Source organism: Carcharhinus amblyrhynchos, chromosome 26 (genome assembly GCF_965287045.1).
Source record: "Carcharhinus amblyrhynchos chromosome 26, sCarAmb.v2.hapA, whole genome shotgun sequence".
NCBI lineage: Eukaryota > Metazoa > Chordata > Chondrichthyes > Carcharhiniformes > Carcharhinidae > Carcharhinus > Carcharhinus amblyrhynchos.
In genome coordinates, this window is record NC_137349.1 from 27,605,049 (window position 1) to 27,632,625 (window position 27,577).

General features: G+C 39.0%; 1 protein-coding gene across 1 annotated transcript; it reads right to left on the reverse strand.

The window, feature by feature from the left end:
• Positions 1-4,634: 4,634 nt before the first annotated feature.
• On the reverse strand, positions 4,635-26,588 carry lmnb2 (lamin B2). The gene is made up of 11 exons (XM_080213175.1): positions 26,069-26,588; positions 16,936-17,092; positions 16,127-16,252; positions 15,447-15,617; positions 15,152-15,277; positions 13,675-13,895; positions 13,248-13,470; positions 12,107-12,214; positions 11,126-11,242; positions 10,002-10,091; positions 4,635-7,681 (listed from the first exon to the last, which is right to left on the reverse strand). The coding sequence occupies exons 1-11, from the start codon at positions 26,416-26,418 to the stop codon at positions 7,640-7,642; spliced, it is 1,731 nt and encodes a 576-aa protein (XP_080069301.1). The 5' UTR covers positions 26,419-26,588; the 3' UTR covers positions 4,635-7,639.
• Positions 26,589-27,577: the final 989 nt, after the last annotated feature.

The following is a 27,577-nucleotide window of genomic DNA, read 5'->3' on the forward strand; positions in this document are numbered from 1 at the left end:
TATAATTGGAAAACACACAACTACATTTCTGGCTGGAATTGGATAATTGTACAAATGTAGTCCTCTGGATCAGCTAGAGCTCACACAAAGCTCTAAATCTCAGGGATGCAATTGTTTGGTTTGGAGCTTTAAATTGTTATGGTTTTCTTCCTACATACCCCATTTGATTAAAAATCAGCAATGAGAAATTTCCATTTCTGACACTTGTGTTTCAGCTTCAAACAACATTTGCAACTCTTGTCAGAGAGCAGGAAAGTGACTGTAAATCTGATTAGATAAGTGCTTGATCTAGTCACAGATTCTGCTCTCCTGGCATAGTGATTAGCATTGCTGATGTAGTGCCAGCCACCTGGGTTCAGTTCCTGACTTTGGTCCCTGTCTGAGTTTCCTCAGTGCTCTAGTTTCCTCCCACAGTTCAAAAGTGCTAAATTGCTCCTTAGTGTCAGGGGTTTAGCAAGGCAAGGTGTATTGGTCTGTTGTCAATACAGGCTTGATAGGCTGAATGGCCTCCTGCACTGGAGGGATTCTATGCTGGCTGCTGCAGCAGCTCTTTAAATTAGATTTCATCCTTCCAGCTCTTGCTTCCTATTAGATCCATGGTGCTGTAGCCCCCACAAAGGAAACTTTTGGTTGCACTATCACCATTCTCAACACCAAGGAGAAAAATTCTTAAATGAGAGAATGGTTTGCAGTAACTATGCTCTGCACTTTCTCCAAAACCCGTTACCTTACTATCCTACACAGAGTTCATGGTACTACTTATGATAGAAGAGGCTGCATGATCTGAGATTTTGTGCACAAGCTTCCATGTTGCAGAGAGGTAGCAAGCCCTGCCCTAGCATATGCTGTAAGAAGTTTCACCACCAGGTTACTATCAAACTGGTTGGACTGTAATCTCAAGCTTTTGGAAATGGTGTTCCTTTGTCAGGTGTGTGGAAGGTTTTGATCAAAGGGCATATAAAGTCACAGTTTACAGAATATTCTGTAAACTGTGTGTGACTTCATATGCCCTTCTCTGATCAGAACCTTCCACACACTTGACAAAGGAACACCATTTCTGCAAGCTTGCAAGATTACTATCAAATAAATTGGTTGGACTGTAACCTGGTGTTGAGAGACTTCTTACTGTTTACCCCAGTCCAATGCCAGCATCTCTACATCCTGGCATGTGCCAGTCAAGGAGCTACAGCCACTAATGACAGCAACAAGCCAAGTGCAAAGTGGCATAATCCAGGAAATATGGTGGAAAAAGGGAGGATAAGTGGGTGGGGAGGAAGGGAATGAGTGAGCAAAGGTCTGTGTGTAGGTAGAGTGGAGTTTGGGAAGAGGCTATTTTATCAATGTCAGACTAAGGCAAAAAATTGTGCAGATGTTGGAATCTGAAACAAAGCTAGAAACTCTCAGGTCTGACAGCACCTGTGGAGAAAAAATAAAGCCAATATCAGATTGATGCTTTTCAGGGAGGCAGGCTGACTCAAATCAGTGGCTTTATTTTCTCTTCACAGAGATGCTTGGATTTTGCAGCTTTTTTTTGGTAATGTGGAAGAAAATCTCATTTCAAAGCAAATATTTAAAAAGTTTCCATGGACTTGGTTCTATCCCTCTCCTTCTTTCACTTAGTCATTTAGTTCCCTCACAGGGCTCATACATTTTCTGAATTACAGCCCTACTGTAAAATAGTTTGTTGGGGGTGAGGGGAAATATTAGAAACAAGATCTTAAAATACAACTCTTTGTTCCAAAATATCTCAAGCCAACAATGTTTGACTTTATCCCAATGCATCCGGTCTAATCCATCTCAGAGGCAGCACAACCCTTTCTGGATTTGCATTCAGCTGAGCCAGTTGGATCTGAACCTAATTGCGACAAAGAACTGTCTGACTAGCATTTATTCTAATCTGTAGAAGTGAAGAAACCATAACTCCTTTAATTTTCCACTTTTCAATAATGCCACAAAAAATCTGAACTGTACTGTTCCAACAAAAAAGTTTTGCATTCAAAATGAGGAAACTGACTTATTGGTTTTGTAGCTTGACAAATGCAATTTTAATATAAACAGAAACGTGTTGATAAAATGAATAATAGTGACCAGGATCACAAGAATCTAGTCCATTGCATAACCTTGAGAAGCAGATGCTTCCAAAATAAAAAAATGGCACTAGGCAAGGGTCTAGCTCAATCAGAATCATAAGTGAGTTCAGCATGAGATTTTATACACTGGTATTCACAGATTGAAAAATCTGTTATAAAAACTAAAGCACATGGCAATTACTTAGACATTTAGTCCCAAAGCAGAACAAAGCTGCAAACTAGAGTACACTTATGACCAATATTGGGCATTCTTGACCCAGTGCCATTCTTCCCATATGTCAAATCTTACTGGAGAGTAAACACCATCTTCACTATTCTTTCATTTAATCCTCACCTGACAAGAAAACTGATGATTTTGAATATGCAGAAATGTAAGGTTATATGCACAACTTTCATTTTTTGTCTTTACCATCAATTTCTGTATAATCTGCAACTTTTTTTCCCCTACAGTTAAGCTCACCTCCATGACACTTAATCATCTAACACCTGAACTTCCAATTTCCTCCTCTTTGGCTGTATCCCACTTCTTAGAGGCATCACCTACCTTCATCTGTTCCATCCCCAACTTGAACTTGCAAACATTTCTATATCAACATGTTCCCAAATTCAATTTCTGCCTTGGACTGAACAGGTCAGGTTGAACACAAGTCAAAACTGACAGTGGCTCCCTATTCATCCAAAATCTAGTATTGCTCACCCCCACCCCAACTGTTCTGGATTCTTGTTCCCCATCTCATCTAGTGGCCAGATCACCAACAACCTGTTCTGGTCCTTCCACGCAAATACTATTGTTAAGAAGGTTTCCTGAAAAAGTAGGGGTGTTGGGTTCAGAAAATTTGGCATGTTTGCTACAAATTTCACCAACTTCTACAGATGCACCACACAAAGCATTCTTTCTGGTTGTATCACAGCTTGATATTGCTTGCAAGACTGCAAGAAATTACAAAGAATCATGAATGAAGCCTAGTCCATTACGCAAACCAGCATTCTATCCATCAACAGAGTCTACATTTCCCGCTGCCTTGGAAAAGCAACCAGCATAACCAAGCACCCCACACATCCTGAACATACTCTCTTCCACTGTCATGGAAATGATACAAAAGTCTGAGATCATATCGCACACCAACTGACTCAAAAACAGCTCCTTTCCTGCCACCATTTTGAATGGACCTACCCTCACTAAGTTGCTCTCTCTACACCCTAGCTATGACTGTAACAATACATTCTGCGCTCTCCTTTCCTTGTCTATGGTATGCTTTGTATAATGCACAAGAAGATGTTTCATTGTATACTAATACACATGACAATAATAAATCAAATCTGTTCTGGCTTCTTATTCCCTCCTAAACATCAATTACATTTTGGCAGTGATATCAGTTCAACCCAAGCTAAATGCCAATAACACATAGTTGGAAAGTAAGCCCTAGTTGAGTTGCAGATCAAATGTTGCCATAAGCCAACAGTTCTACCTCTCCAAGCTCCCTTCTCTCAAACCCCCAAAAAGCTTAATGAATCATCATAACATCCCATGAGATTTTTGCTTCAAATTCTGACCTGAAAGTGTTTTCTTCTAAGTCTGCAATGTTGCCCACATTATTTCTAACATCAAACACCTTTATTCACATCACCTTGATATTCCAACATTTCCTCATCCATGTTGAATTGCCATACCTACTTCTATTATACTCACCCTTATGTGCACCTCAAAAATCATTTCTAGAAAATTATCTTCATTTCTTGCTGTTCAACCTTTTCCACCCAAACTTCAACTCCCAATTTTCATTCCATATTCTGAACCCCATTAAAAAGTTGGCTCAAACTACTGCCTGATTTCTTTCCCAGACTAAGTTCCAGCCATAACTTCTTTCAGAATATTTATTCACGTAACTTGTATGTCACTCGTAAAGCCAGTAGTTGTTGCCCACCCAATTGCCTTCAAAGGTGGCAGCAAGTTGTTTTCTTGAACGTCTGCTGCCTATTGGGTGCAACAATAGCCACAGTGCAGTCAGGAAGGGAGTTGCAGAATTTGAACCCAGCAACAGTAAAGATGTGGCTTGGAGAGAGAACTTGCAGGTGGCGGTGTTTCCATATCTTAGGTGGTAGAGGTCATGGGCTTAGACAGTGCATTCAAAAGAGCCTTCCTGAGTTGCTGCAGTGCATCACATATGGTACACTGATGCTGTGGAGGGAGGGAACAGTTAGGTCAGTGGTGTTCAAAAGATAAATGCTGGTCAGGGTGCTGGGACCTGTTCATTATGTGTAGCATGACACTGAAATGTTAACCTGGATATCAAGTTTCTGGAGTGGGGTTTGAACCCATGTCCAATTCAGAGACAAGAGAACTACTCCTGAACCAAACCCAACTACTGCCCCTATTATCTCAGGCATTTCCACTTGCATCACATTAAGGAATTGGAACTCTTGGTTTTGGATAACTATTCATTTTTGTCCTTGTATCTTTATCATCTCTAATCATAATCATTGTGCCACAAAGTGTCTCAGCAAACTTTGTATTTGAAGTTCACTGCTTGAAAAGCACACCAGTTTCATAATATGCAAAACCACATTTATTGAATGTTCATAAAAAAATTCCAGTTATAAAAGGTTTACAAGTTACAGACAATTTTTTTAAAATTATTTTGGCATGTCATTGCCACCTAGCAAATCACTGAGTGATAAGACTAGCTTACTGGGTATGAAGACTTGACAATTCAAAAATGAACAGAAAAATCAAATGCAAATTCAAGTTACTTTCACTTTATCATGATGTAAATACACTACAAGGGCATGGTGAAGTTCCACTTGCTCTGATATTTATGTTAGAATTAACATGCTATTGATTATATGACAGGCAAAGCTGTATTTCTTTGGAGTAACTCCTCATTCAAGGTAGTTCAAACATTAATGCCCATTTCTAGAGATAGCAACAGGTCTTGGTATTGCTGACAGTGATGCTTAGGTCAATAATCTATCAAACTAACCGAGACCACAAGGTACTGCACCTTCAGCAATACACAACCTGCAATTACTACAAGTGAAAATGATATACAAATAGGTTTGTTGACATCTTTCACTGCTCAAAAATACACATTAGTAATTCAGCTGAATTATGCATTTTTATTTTAAAAAGGGCTAGGAACACTGTTACTTAAGAAAAGGCAGATTTGTTCTCAGAGTCAGCCACATTGCTATTGCTCTGGAGTCGTATTCAGGCCAGACCAGGTCAGTACAGCAAATTTCCATCTTTGAAGAGCATTTATGGCCATGTGATAATTTCATGATTAATAAGATCTGCTATTTATTCCAGATTTATTAATTTAAATTCCACCAGCTGTTTTGGTGGCATTTAAACTGCTGTCCCTTAAGACCCTGGATTACTAGTCTAGCAATTTTTCCACAATGCTACCATGCACAAGGTTAATAGAGTGGATCTGCCAAAATATGAATGAAAACCTCAAAAAATAAACTGAATTCTACATGTGCTTTGTGGGTTGTTTCTTAATGTTTGGAAAGAAGTGTTTGATTTTACAAGGGAAACACCAGAAACCTTGCAATGAAACCTTTTAAAAAGGTTAAAACCTCACAGCAACATGCATCATGATTTTCACCAGTAAATTAGACCTTACTTCAGAAACAGTGTTCACATAATTTTTTTAAGACCATCCACTATGGTTCAAATAAGTTTAATATAAAAGCATAATAGTTTAAAAAATTCTGTTTTCCAGGCCATAATTCTCAGCAACTGGAGGGCACTTATTCTACATTTCACAATCAATTCTAATTCACCAAGATAACCATACATTTATGATAAAGCCACTAACATTTTTTAAACTAGAAAAATTAGGTACGTGTATTTAAAATGAATTCTATTTAATCTCAACGTTCCAACTGTATTCAGCCCAAAAGGATAGTCTGAGAAACAGAATTTTAAAAGTTTATAAAATGAGCAATAAGCATAAAATTCAACCATATATAATGATATATTAATCATAAGGTATGTTGGATAAAAAGCATTAGTGTGACCAGGACTTATTTCCCCACCACCCCTCCAGACACTATAATGTACAGGTACAGTACTTCAAATCTGTTCATCCTTAAAAAGGACAAAGAACATGATACTTTTTGATCTCTCCACCAAATACATAACCAATTGAAAATAACTTGGGACAGTGATAAGAATATTCAAGGGCTAACTGCAGATCTCTCTTCACAGTTTTATTGCTTAAAATTTCAGAAGTAGCCATATGCTTTGAAAATCTCAAGTTATCACAAAGAAATAAAATGTACAGGATTGTGCTATTTAAAAAAATCACTTTAGTTTAACAGTATCTTATTTTAGATACAACCATAATCTGTGTTGTACACTGGCTACATGATTTGTTTAAATGAGTTTTCAGAGATGGTTTCTGCAACTAGGTAAATTATCTTGTCAAATTAAGCTTAATATCTGTCCCAGTGCTGTGAAACATTTTCCAATCCTCCCTGCCTTTATCTGAAGATCAATCTAATAAGCTACTAAACAAGCAAGCTATTACAAATCGTTGTCAGTTATGTACTAACGAGCCATCAAGCAATGAACAAAAATCAAACTTCCATAAGCCACCATCCAAATATTAATACACCCACCAGTAAAATGTACCCAATGGCATCAAACAAGGAATTGAAAGAGACACTTATGTCAAAATTCCATTCTTTTAACAAGACTGACAAGGTTCAGGCTTTGCTATGAAATGAGAGCAATGCATCAGAACACTACATGCAGCACTTAAGATGATTATTTAAAAATGTTTGGTGTATTCTGCTGTTTTTCATGCAAAATTTATGTTTCCATTTAATAAATCACAAGTCATCCAATTAAAATAAATTTGGGTTCCTATTTCCAGATCAGTGACCATTTGGGCCTTGCAGTCAGTCCACATTCATATCACAAATTCTTACAGATCATGTACACCAGTTTTGGTACAGCAGTATTTGTACAGAATAGCCAAATAAATGGGCAGGATCACAGTAGAAATCGTTTTAGCATGATTTCTATAAAAAACCTGAGACTTCTGCATTGGAGTACAAGATACTCCACCTACAGTTTTGAAGGAGTTTCATACTCCCAATGATGCTAATTCGGCTGGGTACTAGGTTAACACCAATTTGGTGGAGTTTTTACGACAACCCTTTGGGTTTGAAAAACTGCAGAATAACCAATTCTGATTAATAAAGCCTGTGGTGCAGTTCCCAGGCCAAGACCGGATGTATGAACCCAAATCTGTACACAAGGAGGCCATATGACTACAAAAAGTGTTTCTCCTTTTCTTCCTACCCCATGTAAAATTTCGATAACCTCATTTAACATCACATTTAAGTGTTTAGCCAAAAGATCTTAAAAAATACCCCTTCAGAACTCAGGTCTTATAAAATAAAACAATGGTTGTAAAGTACTAAACCAGAATGGTTTCAAAATGTTAAAAGAAAACAGTGTACAAAAATATTTCTCAGTGGCTCTGGATAAAGTAAAGAGATTTTTCTTTCTCCTGAATGAGTAGTTTTGAAGGTGATCACATAACAGCACATTGCCGGGAAGTGGTCCTTGGGTCACCCTGAAATAAAACAAGTTTCTGTTGACAAAACTGTCATTTTATTCTGTTAATTACATAATGACAAACTAAATTCATACATAAACCCCACAAGTTAGTCCATTTTCCAATAAGTGGCTATCATTTGTACAGGTTACAAATTTGAGTGGTGCAGGTAACATGTGCATGTATGGATTTATATATATTGACTATGCAAATGACCGTTACAATGTAAAGGAAATTTCATCCTTAGTTTGTGATGCAATAACTAATCTCAGAGACACTTGTCTCTGTAGAACCAGGCAACAAAAAAACAAGGGGATATGAGATTGTTTTGGCAGATAAGGCCAAGGAGAATCCAAAGAGCTTCTACAAATACATAAAGGGCAAGAACAACAAGGAAGAGAGAGTAGGGCCTCTTAAGGATCAACAAGGTCATCTATGTGCAGATCCAGAAGGGATGGGTGAGATCCTAAATGAATATTTCTCATCCATATTTACTGTTAAGAAAAGCATGGATGTTAGGGAACTTGGGAAAATAAATAGTGATGTCTTGAAGAGTGTACATATTAGAGGTGGTGGTACTGGAAGTCTTAAGCGCATCAAGGTAGATAAATCCCTGGGACCTGATAATATCCCAGGACATTGTGGGAGGCTAGGGAAAAAATGGCAGGTCCCCTATTGAATCATGGGTGAGGTGCCTGAAGATTAGAGTGCGACAAATGTTGTGTCTTTGTTTAAGAAGTTCTGCAGGGAAAAGCTTGAGAAAGCCAGTGAGCCTTACATCTATGCAAGTTTTGGAAAGTATTTTGAGCGAAAGTACCTACAGGCATTTAGAGACGCAAGGACTGATTAGCACAAGTCAGCATGGTTTTGAGTGGAAACTCATGTCTCAAATTTGATTGAGAGTTTTTCTGAAGGGGATGGTGGATGGTGGATGAGGGCAGTGCAGTTGATGTTGTCTATGTGGGCTTTAGCAAGACCTTTGACAAGGTATCACATGGTAGGTTGTTGTACAAGGTTAAATCTTATGGGAAACAGGATAAGCTATCTAAATGGATACAAGAGGATGGTTCTAGAGGGTTGTTTTTCAAACTGGAGGCCTGTGACCAGTGGTGTGCCTCAGGGATCAGTGCTGGGTCCACTATTACTTGTCATTTATACTAATGATTTGGATGAGAATATAGGAGGCATGGTTAGTAAGTTTGCATAGTAGACAGTGAAGAAAGTTATCTCCAATTGCAACAGGGTCTTGATCAATTGGGCCAGTGGGCTGACGAATTGCAGATGGAGTTTCATTTAGACAAATGCAAAGTGAAGCATTTTGGTAGATCAAAGCAGGGCAGGACTTAGTCAGTTAATGGTAGGGCGTTGGGGAGAGTTACGGAACAGAGAGATCCAGGGGTACATATTCATAGCTCCTTGAAAGTGGAGTCACAAGTGAACAGAGTGATGAAGGTAGCATTCGGCATGCTTGGTTTCATTGGTCAGAATATTGACTACAGGAGTTGGGACGTCTTGAAGTTGTACAAGACATTGGTATGGCCACACTTGGAATACTGTGTACAGTTCTGGTCACCCAATTACAGAAGGGATATTATTAAACTAGAAAGAGCGCAGAAAAGATTTACTAGGATGCTACCCGGACTTGATGGTTTGAGTTCTAAGGTAAGGACTGGGGCTTTTCCTCTGGAGCGTAGAAGGCTGAGGGGTGATCTTATAGAGGTCTATAAAATAATGAGGGGCATTGACAACATAGTCAATATGTTTTCCCAAAGACAGAGGGGTCTAAAACTAGAGGGCACAGGTTTAAGTGAGAGGTACAAGCATGTCCAGAGGGGCAATTTTTTCAGAGGGTGGTGAGTGTCTGGAATAAGCTGCCAGAGGTAGTAGAAGCAGGTACAATTTTGTGCCTTTTAAAGAGCATTGACAATTACATGGGTAAAATGGGCATAAGGGATATGGGCCAAATGCGGGCAATTGGGATTAGCTTAGGGATTTAAAAAACGAAGGGCGGCATGGACAAGTTGGGCTGAAGGGCCTGTTTCCATGCAATAAAGTTCTATGACATATAAACCAGTGAGTGAGCATTGGTTTAGATGAGACTAGCAAGGAAGCAAAATCAGAATACCATTACAAAATATTTCTAGTTAGAAACAAATGTTCCGGCTCAGTTCTATGACATGTATATGAAAGTTATAAAGAAATGTTGCAGATTCTGGAAAATCAGAATTTAAAAAGAGAAAACTTGAAAATGCAGGCCACTGGACAGAACATTTCAAGTCAAAGACATTTCAACCTGACTTGATGGGTACTTTAGTATTAAAACGATTTTTACTTTTACCTGTTGGTGGAAAAGATCTTCCTCTCCAAACTCAGCTTCTTCCTCCACATCTTCATGGTAAGTTTTTCTGAGATTTCTTACAGCAACTTCCTATGCATGAGAAAGTGCAAGTTGGTTATTAAAGCATTTGTAACCTATGACTAATCCACAAGTAATTTTTAAAAATATCAATATAATTTGGAAAAATTCTGTTGTGTTAACTAGAATCTACATCAAAAACTATTTTGTGATTATGCACGAGAAGTTGCTCGCCTTTTAACCTGACCCTGACCAAGAGTCAACAGGTATTCAAGTGGGCTCTCACTCCCTGCACACAGAGCCTGGAATCACCACTCTGGCAAAGCAAACTGTATTCAGGAAATTAGATGGAATTATATCAACTAAAATACTTCTGTAGTTGCATATACACTGAATAACTATCAGCATTACTGACTAGCTGGCCACAACTAATTTCAGAGACGAACAAAAATGACATGATCAATGCAGACCTTTCACTGATGTACATCTCAACCGCAACTTACTATTCAATAACAAATTATATCTAATATTTCATAAACAGATCAAAATAAAAAAAAACTTAAGCTGGCATTGCTACAACACACAATTCATTTTAACATTCTGAAAAAGGGGGTCAAAATGAAAAAGGGAGAAACAGATGCAAAAGCACACTGATGCTCAAAGTCAGATGGTGCAGCCTAGGACATCACACCGAGGAGCTCTTGAGGGTGGCGTCCTAGCCCCTACCACCTCACTTGCTTTTTCAACTAACCTTTATTTATCTATAAAGGTCAGAGGTGGGGCTGTTCACTGACGACTGCAGTGTTCAGCTCCATCCACGTTCCTTGGATAATGAAACAAAACTAGGCTTGAAGCAACAAACCTGCACACTAATACGCACTGGATAGGCAGAGTTTTGGATTAGTTTTTAAGTGGCAGATGTATTGGGACAGACCTGGGCAGTGTTACAGAATTAAAAGTGAATGAGAATGCATTTCACAGTCAAAATAAATGCTCTTGTATTCACAACTCAAATTCAAAGAAAGAACACAACTTTCCTGCAATAGGTTAAAATATAGCACACGAAAGTTTCAGAATTCATCACTGAAAGTGTATGTAAGCCATACCTCTCCATCAGAGTTCACAAGGGTAGTCTTAATCTCATCACCAGTGCCCCAGCTATGATTCTTCCACAAAAGGTCAGTTGGAGGACTATGGGCTTTACCAGCATCTGCGCTCCAGATCTAGACAGGGAAAATCAAGAGAAAAATAACTTCCTCTGCTCAAAGTTTTGTAACTTTTGAGGACAGAACTTTAGCACTGGTTTAAGATCAAGCAATATAATCATTTTTATCCTCCTGAAACAAGTCAAACCTCCATAGGGCTGCAACTGTCCTTTTACATGGAAAAGTATTCCCAGGTTAAACTTACCCATTTTTGGTCAGATTCCATTCACCTCTTGCTGAACAGCAAAATTCAGAGGAGCAGGCAACTTGCTTCCCAATTCCATTGCCACAATTGCTGGAAAGTTTGCAAGTATAGCTGGATAAAAAAAAGCCTCATCCAACTGCCACTTCAGTGGGCTAGCCCCAATTCTGGTTGTTTATCATCAATTCCAACATTTCAATACAACAACATAAAAGGATACATTTACCAGTGCCACTTTAGGATTGTGACAGTTATGACTCTTTTATAGCAACACAAAATGATAATATCAGATCAAATCCCAATCTAATTCTAAACAGAACTAGAAGACCCCCTTGGGGAAACTCCCATTTTGTTTCCATTACAAAATGTTGACATTCACAAGAGATACAGCATATAATCTCAAATATGCTGGTTTTCTTTTAGCAACATTCAATATAAAATTCAGTTGTGATTGACTTTGACAATCCACCTCAGATCACTAATTACAATTAATCAATTCTGTGCACTTGTTTTTATTATAAAATCTACTCAAAGTGCAGGAAAAGCTTAACCTGTCTGAGAGTCTGTGGAGAAAGAAACAGGGTTAATAGAGTCCAACATGACTCTTTGTAACTGTTTCAGATCTCCAGCAGCTACTGTACTTTGCTTTTAAGTAGATTTTATTGTACACTGCAACCCACTTTTACTTCCTGTCCAGCCTTCAGAGTGTATTTAGGAGTGAATTTGTAGACCATTTCCTCTCCATCTCCAATTTGTCTCTTCAGTTTCCAGCCTCCAAGTGGCTGATCCTGAAAGAAAGAGTGATGATGAATCAATTACTACATACAACTAGCTTAATAAGATCTCCAAGACCAACTGAAAAAAGGAGAGTGCCTGCTTGGTGGAACGTACATCACCTAGTGATGCAAAAATCACATGGAAGAGCATGGTTAGTTGTGTAAAACTCCCCATTATCCACTCTTCCAGTCAAGACAAAAGGAAACCTATTTTCAGCTCAAACAGGCATCGAAAGAACAACTGCCAAGAAAATATCAGATATTAGCTGCTTGCTTATAATCTGACATGAAGGATCAAATGAGAGATACTGAAATCACTGACTCAAAAGCAGAAATGTCTAACTGAAGCATTGGATTACATCAGTATCTAACCAGTGGGCAAGCCACTAGCTATGGGTCACAACAGATTACATAAATAGCATTCAAGCAGCTAAATAAAAACAAATTTTGCTCAGGTCCCCATCTTGACTGCACTTTTGCGTCCCATTGTCAGCACAGCCACAAATGGTCAAAGGTGAACACCATGAAGAAATGGTCAAAGGTGAACACCATGAAGAAAGCACCCACCGGCCAACTGAAAAATAAAAACAGATGGTCTTTCAGAGCTCACGCGGGAGTGAATTGGTCCAACATTCCCGCTCCAGGCAATGCCAGTACCTCTTACAGCTATAAAAACCACCCCCCGCCCCCCCAAAGTAAAGTAGCATTAGTTAGACCAGAATGCTCCTGCTCAGAAAAAAAAATCAGGTTTTTCAGTAGGCCAACCAATTCTGATGGCTAAATTGCCAACATTCTAAAGAGCACTGAAACAGCAGGGCACAAGACAATATGATTACTAAAAATTATGAATATTTATAAGTTCTGGTCAGTTTTTAATTTTTCAAATACCGAACTCTGCTGGCATACAATTTTTCACTTAGCAGCAGTTCTTCAGTGAGAAAAAATCCAAATGCTGTTAGCCTCATAACACATTGGCATTTTTATATCATGTTGACTCAGAAAACAAAGTGAATATAAAATAATTTTAAGTGTCCTGAGCCCTCACCTTCTCAGATTTATTACTGAGGCAAACAAATTTTCCTTCAAGATCAGTTGGCTCGATGCTGATCAAGCCACTGCTAGAGTGGGTTTGTTGTATATGACTGCTGCTTTCTCTGGGCTCTTCCATTTCTACACGCTTTCGCTTGGCACGAGATGTATGAACAGCACTGCTCGATGTAGCACGAGATACTGTAACCCGAGAGGAAGGACTTGGCGATAGCTTCAATCTGAAAACAAATACAAAAAATGTTTTAGCTGCATTCAAATTTCTCAGGCTGAGGATAGTACAGGTCTGATCTCATTACTTGCATCTCACCTTTACTATGGTGTGGACCCTTTTCATACAAAGCTAAAACCCGGCATCCAGAATCAATTAGATCATTAATGCAAAAACTTAAGATATTCTTAACAGTGCTGTTAGCTATAGGTACCTCTCCTCTTCGCCTTCCAGGAGTTTGCGGTAGGCTTGAATTTCCATGTCGAGGGCCAGTTTGACATCAAGGAGGTCCTCGTACTCCTGCAGCTGCACCTCCATGTTATCCCTCAGCTCAGCCATTTCTCGGTCTCTTGCCTCCAACATCTTACGATATTTATCGCGATCATTTGTGAGCATCTCTTCCAACTCCCTAATCCGAGCCTCAGAAGCAGCAGACTACAAGGAAAGTGAAGTTAACCAAACAATTAGGCCAAAATAATTTGCATAATTTAATAAAGGTAATAGATACAGGGCTTCAAATTCAGTAGGATCCAGTTGTACTTTGTAAGTGAACTTGAAGGGAAATGGGTGGAGAGGGGACTCAATGTTGAAATGGCGGCGCAGACTCGTTGGACCGAAGGGCCTGTTTCCTGTGCTGTGTTGTTTGAAATGGCTCATTGGGCAGCACAGGGCACATTGTGTTTTCTTATTTCCAAAGTGGAATATTGAGCAAAGCTTAAACCTAGCTAGGCTTCAATTATTAAATTCAGATTTTAATTAACAATGCTAAATATTTGCTACAATGCTGAAATGGCCCCAGTTCAATGAGCCTATTAAAAGGCCAAGATGTTGGAGCATTCCAAGTTTTATTTTCTCAATTCTATGTTCCAATTTTTGGGATGTGGATGTTGCTAGCTAAGCCAGCATTTAAGAGCCCCCATCCATAACTGCCCTAAAAAATTATCCATCTGTAAATAGTTAATTCAAATAGGTAGAACATATTACATTCCAAACTGACCTTTAAAGCAAGCAATGATTAAGAAGATAGGGGCTTTGGTCAATTAAGACACCTCATTCCATCAAAAAGCCTTGTCCTTATGCAAGTGTTTTGCCAACAAATACAAAAAGTCAAGATCCCCCCCTCCTGCTGCCATTATTTCCTTGTCCATAATATGGATGGGATTTTTCTTCCTCTATGCAGCATGTTTGGCGGTGGCAGGTGGTGACATGCCACTTGTTGGCAGAGGGATCATATGGTTCCTGCCATTGTCAACAGGGTTTCCAGGAAACCTGTGGTAGGGGCGCACCACTGGGATGGTAAGATCCTGCTGGTGTGAACGGGAGAAAGATTTTGGCATTTAAAAAAGATTGATCTGTACAATGCCCATTTGTTATTAAATGTTTAATTTTTCCTCCTCCAAAATCATACTAGTATAAGTCATGATACCAGAAACTAGCTCAAATTCTACAATGAATGAAACATATTGACTAATTTTCCAAAACCAGCCCACTAAAGCTAACACTAAAAAGTAGTTTACAAATTTCCTGAGGACAGAGAATGTGGTTGTACACAAGACTCCAATATTACACTAATGCTCTAAAGGATCCATAGGCGAGAGCAATTCTAGCACTGATCAGTTTAAGAACGAAAATTCTTGAACTACCTTCTCCCTTTAAGTCCATATATAGCTGCTGGTTTTTAAATTGTTTACCTGCTTCTGCAGGGTTCCAAGTTGGTAGTTGAGACTCTCAATCCTGAGGTATGCCTCCTGCAGTTCCTCTCGTGCTGTGCCCACAGCCTTGTCATTTCTATCGCTTGCTATCTTAGCATTTTCCAACTAAAAGTTAAAAAAATACGCACAGTGAACTCAAAGCATCAAGCTGGAAATGGATTATAACAAATCTATTTGATAATCAAAAATAAAATCAAACTAAAAATATGTAACTCTACAATTTGTTAGCTTAAAAACTTTTGCTGCATTTCCGGATTGGAATAACTGCAGCTACCTTGGCTTGGAAAGTGTGTTCCAAGTCATCCTTGTATTGTTTCACTTGATCCTCATGCTGTTTCCGCAGATCCTGCAGGGCTTCTGCCAGTTTGGATTCATAGTCAACTCTTCGCGCAGAGTCAACCTCAACTACACGGCGTTCTTGTCTCTTTTTTGTCTCACGCACTTCCTACATTAAAAAGGAATCACTCATCATTTGTATGAATTTGTACAGTAGCTTGAAATGGGCTTTTACAACTTACAAGACCGCAAATGGGAATTTTATTTAAGAAAAACTATGTACGTGCAGTGCCAGTTTTATGGAACTGCAGGTAATTATTACATACCATGGTGCTCGATGACAAAAAAGGGATAACCCTTAAAAAGGTCATGATAAAGCTTTGTATGGAACAAGAGGGGAAAAATTAACTTTCCAAATTTGCAACTCAAGTACTAATATGCCTCGAGTCCTGAAAGTACATAGCAAACCCAAGGTGCATGCATTCTTTCTGATGTCAAGAGACATGTCTGATGCCTGCTACTCTAGAAAAGGGATAAATTCTAACACTACATGCAAATTATGATTGCTGTAGAATAGTTAGAATGTAAAATTTCAGGGCTACAATTTCAAAAAGGATATTTTTGCAAGGGATAATCAGTAGCTAAAAAAATTAGCTCCAAAAAGGAAAACAAACATACCTCTTCAAACACACTTTTCCGGAATGCCAGTTCCTCAGTTAAGCTTTGACATTGATTCTCCAGGTGAACTCGCATCAGTGTCTCCTCTTCTAACTGTTTTTTTGCAGCAGCCAGAGAACTTTCAGCCTAAAGTTTGTTACAAAAAATATTTTTTGTTCAGTTAAAACAGTTGCTAGAGACTTCAAATGCTAATGCTCGTAAGTGTCACACACTAGTTTGATTCTCCAATTGAGTTAACCATTACACCCAGAGTCAGTGTTCTACAACTGTTTGGGTGGTGGTGGTGGTGGTGGTTGGGGGGGGGGGGGTGGGGGGGGGGGGGGTGGTGGTCCACCCTACAAAAATGTTAGAATTCTCAATCCTTTAGGAAATCTTACTGGAAGTTGCAATTTTCTCTTAAATAGTTCAGACATTACTAGTGTGCATCAAGCTTTATTCTCAACATGTCAATACTTTTGAGGAAAATGCAGAAATAATCATTTGTGCTCCTCAAGACTGTCCAATATACCATAGTATTAATCAGCCACATAACTAAAGATTAAACATCAATAGAAAGCATCAGAAGGACAAGTTAATAAAAGAGAAGAAAGGAAATTAATGGTTGACAGTCATTCCAGTTTTTCCTTGACAGTGTCACAATCTTTACAAAGCATGTTAAAAGTTAAATACATTTTAAACAAAACAACTTACAACAGAAAAATGTTTGTGGTATTCAGATAGCATCTTATATTCCATGACCTAGCATTTTCAAACAGAAGAACGTCCCGCTCCAAATAAATCACCCCCCCAGTTCCCCAATAGTGATTTACCTTAGCAAGCTGCGAACGCAGATCAGCCAGCTCTGCTTCCAAACGATGGTTTTCGCTGACAGCAGTGTTAAGCGCAGCTTCATTTTTATGATAGGTCAATTCAAAATCTTTCAACCGAGCCTGTGCTGTCACCAGGTCGTTATCTTTCTTCTTGTAACTATAAGAGAGAAAGAGCAAAGTTTAACATTACAGCGTTTCATAACCTCACTATGGATAGCAGTTTTCATCAAATAAGATTGCCTCATGCAAATTTTAAAGTGGAAACAGCCTTGTCAAAGCCACATTGAATAAAATATTGGATTTAAGTCAACTATAACCCAATAACTTAATTGAGCACATTGCCAAGCAATAGCACAGAAGCATGCTAGAACATAATAGACCACTCTTCACCTTCAAAAAGGGAAGTTCAACATGCTTCTAATCAGCAATTTCATTATGTTGGCCTTAAAATAATGCCACCTGGTCACTTCCATCCATATTTAAAGGAATATTTTATCCTCTGGATAAGTATACAATTATTTTTAGAAATTTATAGATTGGTGCAGAAGAAGCAAGTATGATTTTTTTAGTCGCTAAAGACTATGATCAATCTGTTATAATAGTTTCTTCCCCCTGCAGTAGAGGTTATACAAGTAACATTCCTTGAAATATGTTCATGCCCATCCCAAAAAATACTTCCTTTGTTTCATATGCACCAATCAATTGGATAGAAACACCACGTCTCAACTAGTAAACTGGTTTTGCAAGAAAAATCTGCAAAAGCTTACAGAAAGCATTAGTGTATGTATTATGCAGACTGCTAGATATCAGGCACAGTCATAAGTGCACTTGTCACAAACGACCAAAAGGTTTCCTGCCATCTATAGAGAAATATTTGCCAGAGTAACCCTACAACAAAATGACATTAATTCAAGACTGAGCAATATTGGGAAGACATTTTTCTGGTTTTAATGTCTACTTTCAATAAGAAAGATTAAGAACAGTACTACGCTGTTAGTGGTTAGAAATTACTCTACATTCAATCTCAAGTGCAAATACAACTCTGACTGGCACCAAGACAAACCAGTACATTAAAAAAAAACAAAAAGCAAATCAGAACTAAAAAGGCACAAATCAGGCACCTTCTATCCAGTGAGCATAAAATCATGTGATGTTCCAGGTTCTGTCCTAAAATTCAAAACTTTTAATTGTATATAGTGTAAAAAGAGGAGTGGGGGAAAAAACTAACCACCCACACAAAATAGAATGACTTGGCAAGTGGTAGGCAACAGCTAAATGATACTTAAACAAAAATGAGAAACTAAATGTGACAAGACCTAAAAAGGGATGGACAAATTGAACAAACAGGGAGCATTAAAAACATGCAGGTTGAAATATGTTCATGCTCATCCCAAGGCAGATGGAAAATAAATAATCAGCTTGACAGATCAATAGCAGTCATTTGACCAGGGTGAGGATAGGATTCAACACTTTCAATCCACTCCATACCACAAACTTCAGAATACGATCACAGGGCAGCAATGGCAAGCAATGCTGCATCACAGCATCAAGGATCCTAGGTTCAATTCCCAGCTTGGGTCACTGTCCCAAACTCTGCTGGAGTCTGTATGTTTGTGTGGGTTTCCTCAGGGTGCTCTGGTTTCCTCTCAAGTCCAGGAGACATGCTGGTTAGGCGTATTTGCCATGCTAAATTCTCCCCCAGGTTACTAGAAATGTGACGACTTAGGGATTTTCAGTGACTTCATTGCAGTGTTAATGTAAGTCTACGTAAGCAACACGAATAAACAAACAGACATTTGCATTTATATTTCAGATTTTCCACAAGATATCCCAAAGTATTGTTAAACTACTCAATTATTCACAATGTAACTAGAAGAATGGTAACTACGCATGCTAATATGACACCTGTATGTACATATCATCCCACAAAAAAAATGTGAATATTTGGAATGTTAACTGGTTCTCTTTCTCTATGGTAACAGTGATAACATTACTGGACTAATAATCCAGAGCCTCAGAGGAGTTCAAATCCTATAATAACTGGTGGAATATAATCAATTAGATAATAAATCTGGAATAAAGTGCTGGTCTTTTAATGGGGACAAGCTAATTGTGAAACTACTGGATAGTCGTAAAACCCATCTGGTTCATCAATAATCTTCAGGGAAGAGTAATCTGCCATTTTTAGATGATTGAACAAAGCAATGTTGCTGGCTCTTAACAGGTCAAGTTGCTCTTGGATGCTCGGAGTACTGCTATGAAATCAGGCTATGAAACAAACTATTGTTTTAATTTGAATTTCACCATCAGAATCCTGAAAAGGAGTCGCCGCAGTCTTTTTATTTATTATTGTCACATGTACTAGTATACAGAGAAAAGTATTGTCTCTTGCACTATACAAAGCATGCTGTACAGAGAAGGAGAGGGTGAAGAATGTAGTTACAATTGCAACAGCCGCTTTTTAAAAAAAGCATTGATGGGACGTGGGCATCACTGGCTAGCCTGCATTTCTTTTCCTCCCTAGCTGCCCTTAAATTGAGGGGCTTGTTAAACATTCAAACATATGAGTTTTTACAATTACCAACAATGGTTTCATAGTCAGAATCCAGAAGAGACTCTTCAGCCCATCAAGCTTGCATCAACAAAACTACATTAAATCTACACTATCACACCTTCCAGCACTTGACCCATAGCCTTAAAACATTTCAAGTGCTCATTCACATTCTTTTAAAAAGCTTGTGAGAATTACCATTTCAAGTACACTCCCAGGCAGCGCCACTAAGGCTTCCACCATCCTCTGGGTGAAATCTCCTCTAAACCTCCTGTCCCTCACCTTAATGTATGCCCCCTTAGAGTGGCCCTTGAACTAAGGGGAACAGCTGCTTCCTATCCACAATGGCCATACCCCTCAATCAGGCTCCCTCTCAGCCATTAGATTTTTAATTCCATATTTTTTATTTAATCAAATGTGTCTGCTGCGGGATTTGAACCCAGGTCCCCAGATTGGATTGCTAGTCCAGCAACACCACAACAACCCCAAAGTCTTCCCGTTTCAAGCTTGGCCGTGTGCAGAAGAGTCCTCACATCATTCCACTATCTTTTAGCAAGCTAACTGCACAATTACTGATTACAAATGATTCCAACAACAATGTCTTACAAATGTGTTGTTTGCCTCAACAGTGGTATCCCATTTTATAATGGGAGAATTTATTTCAGTATCGGTACTACAAACATCACATCCCTGTATACAAACCCTTCCTAGAGGAAAATTTTCTAGTAATCCATTTGAATAGAAAAAAGTGGTGTGAACCAAGAAGACAGGTTCATTGCATTTTCTATATGGTTTCCTTGATTAGAAATGACTAAGGAGATACAAGTGTTGGTCATGTGTAGGACTTAAATGACAACATATTTTTCATTTCCCACTTTTGTCTACTAAAGGCCATCTCCTCAAAAGTAATAATTCAAGGGCCACTTTAAGAGGTTCAGTGTTCCAATATGGCAGACAGAACATATCCAAACAGTTCTCCTCCAGCCTGAGAAATTCATGGCTTGAAGGAAGCTCTTCTAATGTACACCCACATCTTCTAAACTAAATGGAAATTGCTACAAAGATTGAGCCTTCAGCTTAACTGAAAAGTGAAAGTCAGCAGAAACAAACTGGCAACAGCTGTAAGGCAGACTACATACAAGTGCATACATTCATACATCCTTGATCTAGCACCCACCATGAATGGACCAGGGAAGCAAACAGTTGCCGCTGACATTCTATCCACGTTCTATGAGATACCCATGTCCAAGTTTGCAAAACACATTTTGAGAAATGCTATTAATCATGACATTCCCAAGGATGCCAGGTAGCCACAATGCCTGTGCCAGTTTTCTAATTATCAACCACTGATTTATAATTGGACCTGGGGGAAAGAACTCGAAGACCAATATGGCTCAAATGGACAAAGTAACAAACCACCTGCCCTTCAAATCTACGCTACCATGGTTCAATTTTTTCATCAACTTGCAGGGAGTAGGAGTTCACATTACTCATTTCATGCATATCTATAGCATCATTTCGCAGGTTTTCTTACTGTGCCCATAAGACACCCAACCCACACAAAACCATTACATATACAAGTCAAATAAGTTATACATTTGTATTGTTGACTGAAAAAAATACAGTGGAATAGAGTTAGGAATTACTGAACAACACTTTATGGCAATTTCCATTCCCCAGGATCAAGTTCATTCACAACTTCCACCCCCAAAGAAGTACTGGGTACGGAGATAAGCTCTTTATATTAACCAAATTTGTTTGGAAAAAACCCAGAAGGAATATATTTTGTTGTTTTAATTAAGCCTTCGAAGGCTGTGGTATGGGATAGCCAAGGACAGCTATTGCATAACTTAAGGGTTGGGGTTTTGCAGTGCAGGCATTTGTTACTGTTGGGCAACAGAACAAGTTCATAAGCGGATACATTCAATCAATTCTTTTGAAAACTATTGACAATAGCTGTGGTCAACAGCTATGTCCGAGATTTTAAATGCGATTAAATTATAAACCGAGAATCAGAGACAAACAGATCAGTCAGCATCTGGAAAAAAGATTGACGTTTTCAGCTATGCACCCTTGGATTTCAACAAAGAGTTGAAACGCAAAATATCACGATTTGCATTGTTGAACAGAGTGAGCTGCCTATTTCATTTATAGACCATTTTTACTTCATCTTCCACTTCATCTTCATCTAATTTGATATTAGAAACCAGTGGTATTTGAATCACGCTGCGGCCGCCCTCCCCATTCAAATCGTCCATTGAAATTAATGCGCTTTAGGAAGGATCCACCTTTGTCAGGGACGCAACTAACGGCAGGAAGCCAATGCAGGTCTCCGATGGCAATTTACCAAAGCCCGTAGAAGAAAACAAAGCTTCTGATTTCAATTGGAGTAGCTTAAAAGTTCAGTTGCAGTCCTTTAAAAAAATGCTTGCCACGAAGTTTGAATGCATGGTTAACAACTGAAAAGACACGAAATTTGAGACCCTCCTCCCTCCTGAAGAGCCAAAAAAGCCGGAAACGCCATGTTGAGTTCAGTTTCATTGATGTTGGGGGAGATCACGCTATAACAGGAAACGCAAAGTCACGAATGTAAATTAAGTCTACGCTGCTGCATTGAAGCAGATTGAAGACATTATATTTGTATCTATTATTCGATGGATTGTCCATATTTTAGAATTTCGAATTGCATTCGAACGAGAAGCAGAAAAACGTTGCTTTTTCTTGAATTTTATCTACGAGTCTTGTATACGCTGCACACGACTTTTCAGAAATATTAAAAACTGGGTCCGTTAAAAGGGGCAGGTCCCCCCCTCCCCCCAGGACATCGCGATATCCGGAAAGGACTGCGATTACGATCGAACCCTAGTGAAATACTAATGACTTATCAAATCGACCAGTCTTAGGTATGTGTAAGTGAATTCAAACACTTCTAATTACTTTCCATATGTATTGTTCCCAGCCAGCGTGGAAATATGGGGCATGATCATTCACTACTACTGAATGTTAGATCTGGAACACAAAAGGATTAAGGTGCCGAAATCAAGACCACTACCAGTACAGCGCTAGGGGGCAGGAGAAAGGAAGGCAGATCAAATCAAGTGAAATTTACAGCAGTCATCCAGATGTGTTCCAAAAAAAATTAATAAAAAACATGCAGTTTTTGTTGAATCTGAAATCAAGGAAACGTCATCTCATCTCTCTATGGAATAACCATTCACATTTACAGTTCAAATCTGAATCCTACCAAACTCGGCCAGAGTAAACAGATGTGCATCGACAATGGAATCTCAAAATGGCGATTTTCATGTCTAACAGATCAGCAACGATAGATCAGAAAATTAAAAGATGCTGAGCTGGTTCAGTATGTCGTTACAGTACCATACAAACAAGGTTGGTTCTCCATTTGTAATAAAATAAAGCACTTTAGGTTTCGTCAATTTTCAACAGAGAAATGTCTGTCCAGCAACTCTCATGTTTACATCTTCCTTGTTTGATCAACAGTACCATTTTCACAAGCTTGCAACTTGCTGTTAAAATAAGGGAGAGACAGCAATGCAATAGAATTCCCAACTTGCAACCAGGGTGGTCACTTCTTCATTTAGAAGGCCAAAGGAGAAAGAGAGACAGCAATGCAGTGCAGGAAACCAGTAAATTCTCCTGGCAAACTGCAGAAGAAAACGTAAAAGGATTTCCCAACTGCAGCCAAAATGGCCATATATCCACTGGGAAGTAAAAGTAGTAGGTACTGATCATTATTCGTTAAGCAAAAAGAATCAGATTCAACCACAGCATGCATTTTTGTGACACTGCTAACAATGCGACACGGTTAATGAATCTTTTTTTTCCCCTCACACCCCAAGTCCAGCGACAATTTTCATTACCATCCAGGCACATGTTGCTGATGGAAGTGATGAAGCAAACTTTGAAACTGAACTACATATAAAAATGAACCACAACACTTGCATAGCGATAGGTTTTGACAGTCTAATGAAAGGGTTTTTGATAATGAATTATACTTTAGGTTTCCTAATTTTTTAATGTCCAAGATAGCTAGAACTGCTCCAATTTCAGACTCAACCAGCCAAAATAGTTCTTTGAACCAGATCTTCCCCGATGGCAAGACCAAAAAACAAAATGCCGAATCACAGGCAAGAATAATCGCCCTTAAAGCATATTGGAAAAAATGGCATTGTCCCTGATAGTAATCATGTGATTCAAGTGTACAGAAGCATCTCTATCAAAGTGAGAATTGATTTTATGGGTTAGGAAAGAGTTGACATATAGTTCCAGTGGAGAGGATAGGCTTTCAGATGCTTAATCAGCCAAGTGTAGGTACAAAAATGTTCCCACCTGACTACACATTTCCAATCCGAAACTTCCTTTTGGATACAAATCCCAAATGTTAAAATGCAGCGAAACCCAGAACATTAGAGAGATATGAGATATTTGAACAAATCTGAACTGGTATGGGATTAGATTTTAAAATTTCTCTGAAAGTCCCACCACCCACATGGTCAAAACTGATTCATTTAAACCATCTCCCATATTCATTAACTTTAATTGTGCTGAAATACAAAAGGAAATTGGATATTGAAAAGAGAACACTTTGCACTTGGGAAACAAAATTCACTAGGTAGAGCAACTTATGTTTTCTGCAGGTTCTACAGCATCAGCTGCTGCCTTCACAGCCCGACAACACCCACCATCTACACTAACCAAAGAAGACATTTCACTAAGAAGGCTCTTGCACTGAAGTCTTAACTCCCATCTTTATACAAAAGAAAAGAACTTCTGCGATTTTTTTAAAAGAATCATTCATTTCAATTTGTCTTAACTCTTAAAAGTCAGTTGACCAGGGGTTGAAGGCAATTGCATCACAAAGCAGTGACCAGCACTTGAATCCTTCACTGGTTAGGAGAAAAGAAAGGCAAAAAGCACCTTAAACTATCCGCCAACACATTGAAATATAAATACAGAATCATGCAAATATTTTTATAACATTACTATTACATTCCAGACATAACTGCCATATCCTCATTGAGAGTACACCATATGCTGCTGTACATCTCATCCTCCAGTCCCAAAAAACCCAATAATTACATTCATGTGGCTTCAATTTCATGCAGATCATACTCTTGTACAGAAAAAGGCTTATAAATACCAATAAGTAGGGTTAGACCAGACAACATGTACTCAAACAACAACCACTATTGCCATATTAATATTGTCAAATCTCTAGTAAGCTGATATATTTCTAATGACCCTAATTCTTTATATGTAACTTAGTATCATCAAGAGTGCATCAGGTAAAACACTGACCTTTGGTTCAGTTTTTTGACTCATTCATAAAATGCTGTGATTAAACATCTTCAATTCTTGACAGAATAATGAAGTTGCACGAAGCAAAGAAACCTATATTCTCAGGGTTACGAAGAATGAGGTGTGATCTCATTTGCTTGACAAGTTAAACAATGGCAATGTCCTTTGACTAGGGGCACTAAATCTAGGATTATAAACACACAAGGACCAGCCTTTTTTAAAAAAACATACAAAAGTACAACACAAGAGGTCATTTGGCCCTAGCTACACCACTCTCAAAATAGAAAACCATTCATCCACAAATCTCTCTACACCTGCATTTTCCCTGATTTCCTTTTCAAGGCTAGGTTGCATTTGTATCCAACACCCTTCTAAGCAATACTTTCCAAATTCTGACTGCTGCGTAAAAATGTATCTTACCAATTCCTTTAAATCTGTACCTTCTCAAAAGAAATTCTTCAGTCACAAGAACAAATAAAAGACAACTACCTAAGGCTTTAGGACTAATGAGAAATCCCTGCACTTATGGGTTGTAAATCAATTCAATTCCCAAGGGCTGTTCAAATTCAGTTACTATACTTCGGATAGGAGATCAACAGATTTTGGTCACTATGGAACAAAGGAATATGGGGAAAGGGTGGGAATGTGGAACTGAGGAAGATCACCATGATCTTATTACTCATGAAGCTATAAGCCTATTTCTTATACTATCAAGTACACATCACAGAGAAATGAACAATGCTTATCAATATTTAACGATTCAATACTACTTCAACAATAATAATAATTTGACTTCAGAAGGATGGGGTATCAAAATATTCCTACAGTTTGCACAATTAGCAGTTAAATGGAAACTGACCAATACTGTTTAGTAAAATTATTACACTAGTGTAACTGGTATAACCAATTAGTTACTACAGTAAAAAATCACGATTGGGGCAGAGATCTGTACACGGAGTACGTTTCCTTTTAGGGAATGGGAGATTTCAAGTGACAGTCGTTAATATTAATGGGTGACTTTAACATAAAAACTAAATTTTAAAAACATTTAAATAATCCGTTACAAAATGGCGTGGGATTAAAAACACAAACAAATACACAAGAATTAACAAACTCAATTACCCTCTTCCCATAAAACAGTTGCACTGCTGATTGACAACTGAACGTCAATAACCGGTATGGGGAAAAACACGTGGATAGATGCAGTTTTATATCCACAGATAATTAGACAAGTTCACGTTAAGGTTGCATATACTACTTTACTTTTTGCTGAGTTCGTCCAGCTCCACCTTGCTCTTGCCCAGCTCGATCTGCAGCTTCGCCTTTTCCCGGGCCGTCTCATCTAGCAGCTTTCGAGTGTCTGCCAGCTCCGTCTCGTACATGGCCTTGATGCCGGTCAACTCACGGGTCGTTACCTCTTCCTTCTCAGAGATCTTGAGCTGCAGAACGCTATTCTCGCACTCCAAGGAGCGCACTTTGTCGATGTAGACAGCCAGGCGGTCATTGAGATTCTTCAGCTCTTCTTTCTCTTGGATTCGGGTGATTCGAGTCGGGCTCAGGGGCGTCTGGGCCGCGCTGGCCCGCGTATGCTTCTGGGCCGGAGTGGTCGACATAGCTGCCAAAAAATTTTCCCGTAATTATTAGTTTAATGATAGTTTAGTCCTGTGCCGATCCGTGAAGTACCGCGCTGCCAAACCCCTTTTATTCAATGAACTAGAAAATGGCGCCGATATCATGTGGCCTTCAAGCAGGGCGTGGGGGAGGTGGTGAGGCACGCGTCTGCACTGCACGCCGGGAATCGTAGTCCTATCTATTTACCCCCTGTAGGGCTATTTCCTAGGACGTTGCCAACTGGCTTCCTCAGATCGCGACTCGTGTTCTTGCCCTCCACGTCGTTGACGTCCATGAATTTTCTCCGTCAGTTAGAGTTTGTGTTGTGCGGCCGCGGGCTCGAAGCTAGGTAGGCTACAGATCCCAGAATGCGGTGGCGGGAGCCCGTTCCCACCAGGCTGCTGCCAGCCCCGGCGCTGATTGGTCCAGGCGCCGGCGGTTAACCATCACTCACCCATGACCCCGCCCCTTTCCGGACAGCCCGCGCCTCCAACCCAAAGCGCGATTTTCAAATTTTGGCGCGCGCCGAGAAACCGCAAACAGCTTGAGGAAACTGTCTGGGGAATTGTGTACATTGGAACAGGAGGTGAGGTCATTATCAGATCCAGAAACGAACCTATTATTTCATAGCCAGGAGATTTAACTGTGTTTAAAAACTATTTTAAATTTACTCACTTCTAATCTCCCTTTTTAAAATAATATAAATTGAATTAATCCCTGCCTAAACCGTTTTATTCACTTGTAAAATATGCTAAAGCTCATTTTCCCCTCCTCTGAAATGTTATTCTTCCTTTTCTGTGCAGGAGTAAACCCAAATTCGCAGCCGACTAGTTATTTTATTTTCAATCCATTTACTCTTGATTTGTAATCTCGTATTTACAAAACATATATTTTTTAATTATCCTGTGCTGCGCAATTCATCAAACCAATAGCAGACTTTTATATCTGGAAATAAGGACCAAGGAAACGTTAACCTTGAGCTGATTTCACCACCGCACCCCCCCCCCCCCCGGCTTGTTGACATTTAAATCAACTAACTGTTTGCATTGGCAGTGGGTCAGAAAAATTGAAAATACACAATTCAATCAGTGTAGAATGAAAAGACAGTGAGGAATGGTACACAAGTTAATCTTCCCTCTTAGCTTTCGCTACTCCACCCAT

Coding starts and splice junctions, on each gene's coding strand:
- lmnb2 (XM_080213175.1), bottom strand. CDS start 26,418: ATGTCGACCACTCCGGCCCAGAAGCATACGCGGGCCAGCGCGGCCCAG. Junction 15,618..16,126: donor GGAAAAGTGTGTTTGAAGAG/GTATGTTTGTTT, acceptor TTTTTAATGTAG/GAAGTGCGTGAGACAAAAAA. Junction 12,215..13,247: donor TCAGTAATAAATCTGAGAAG/GTGAGGGCTCAG, acceptor TCTTTCTTTCAG/GATCAGCCACTTGGAGGCTG.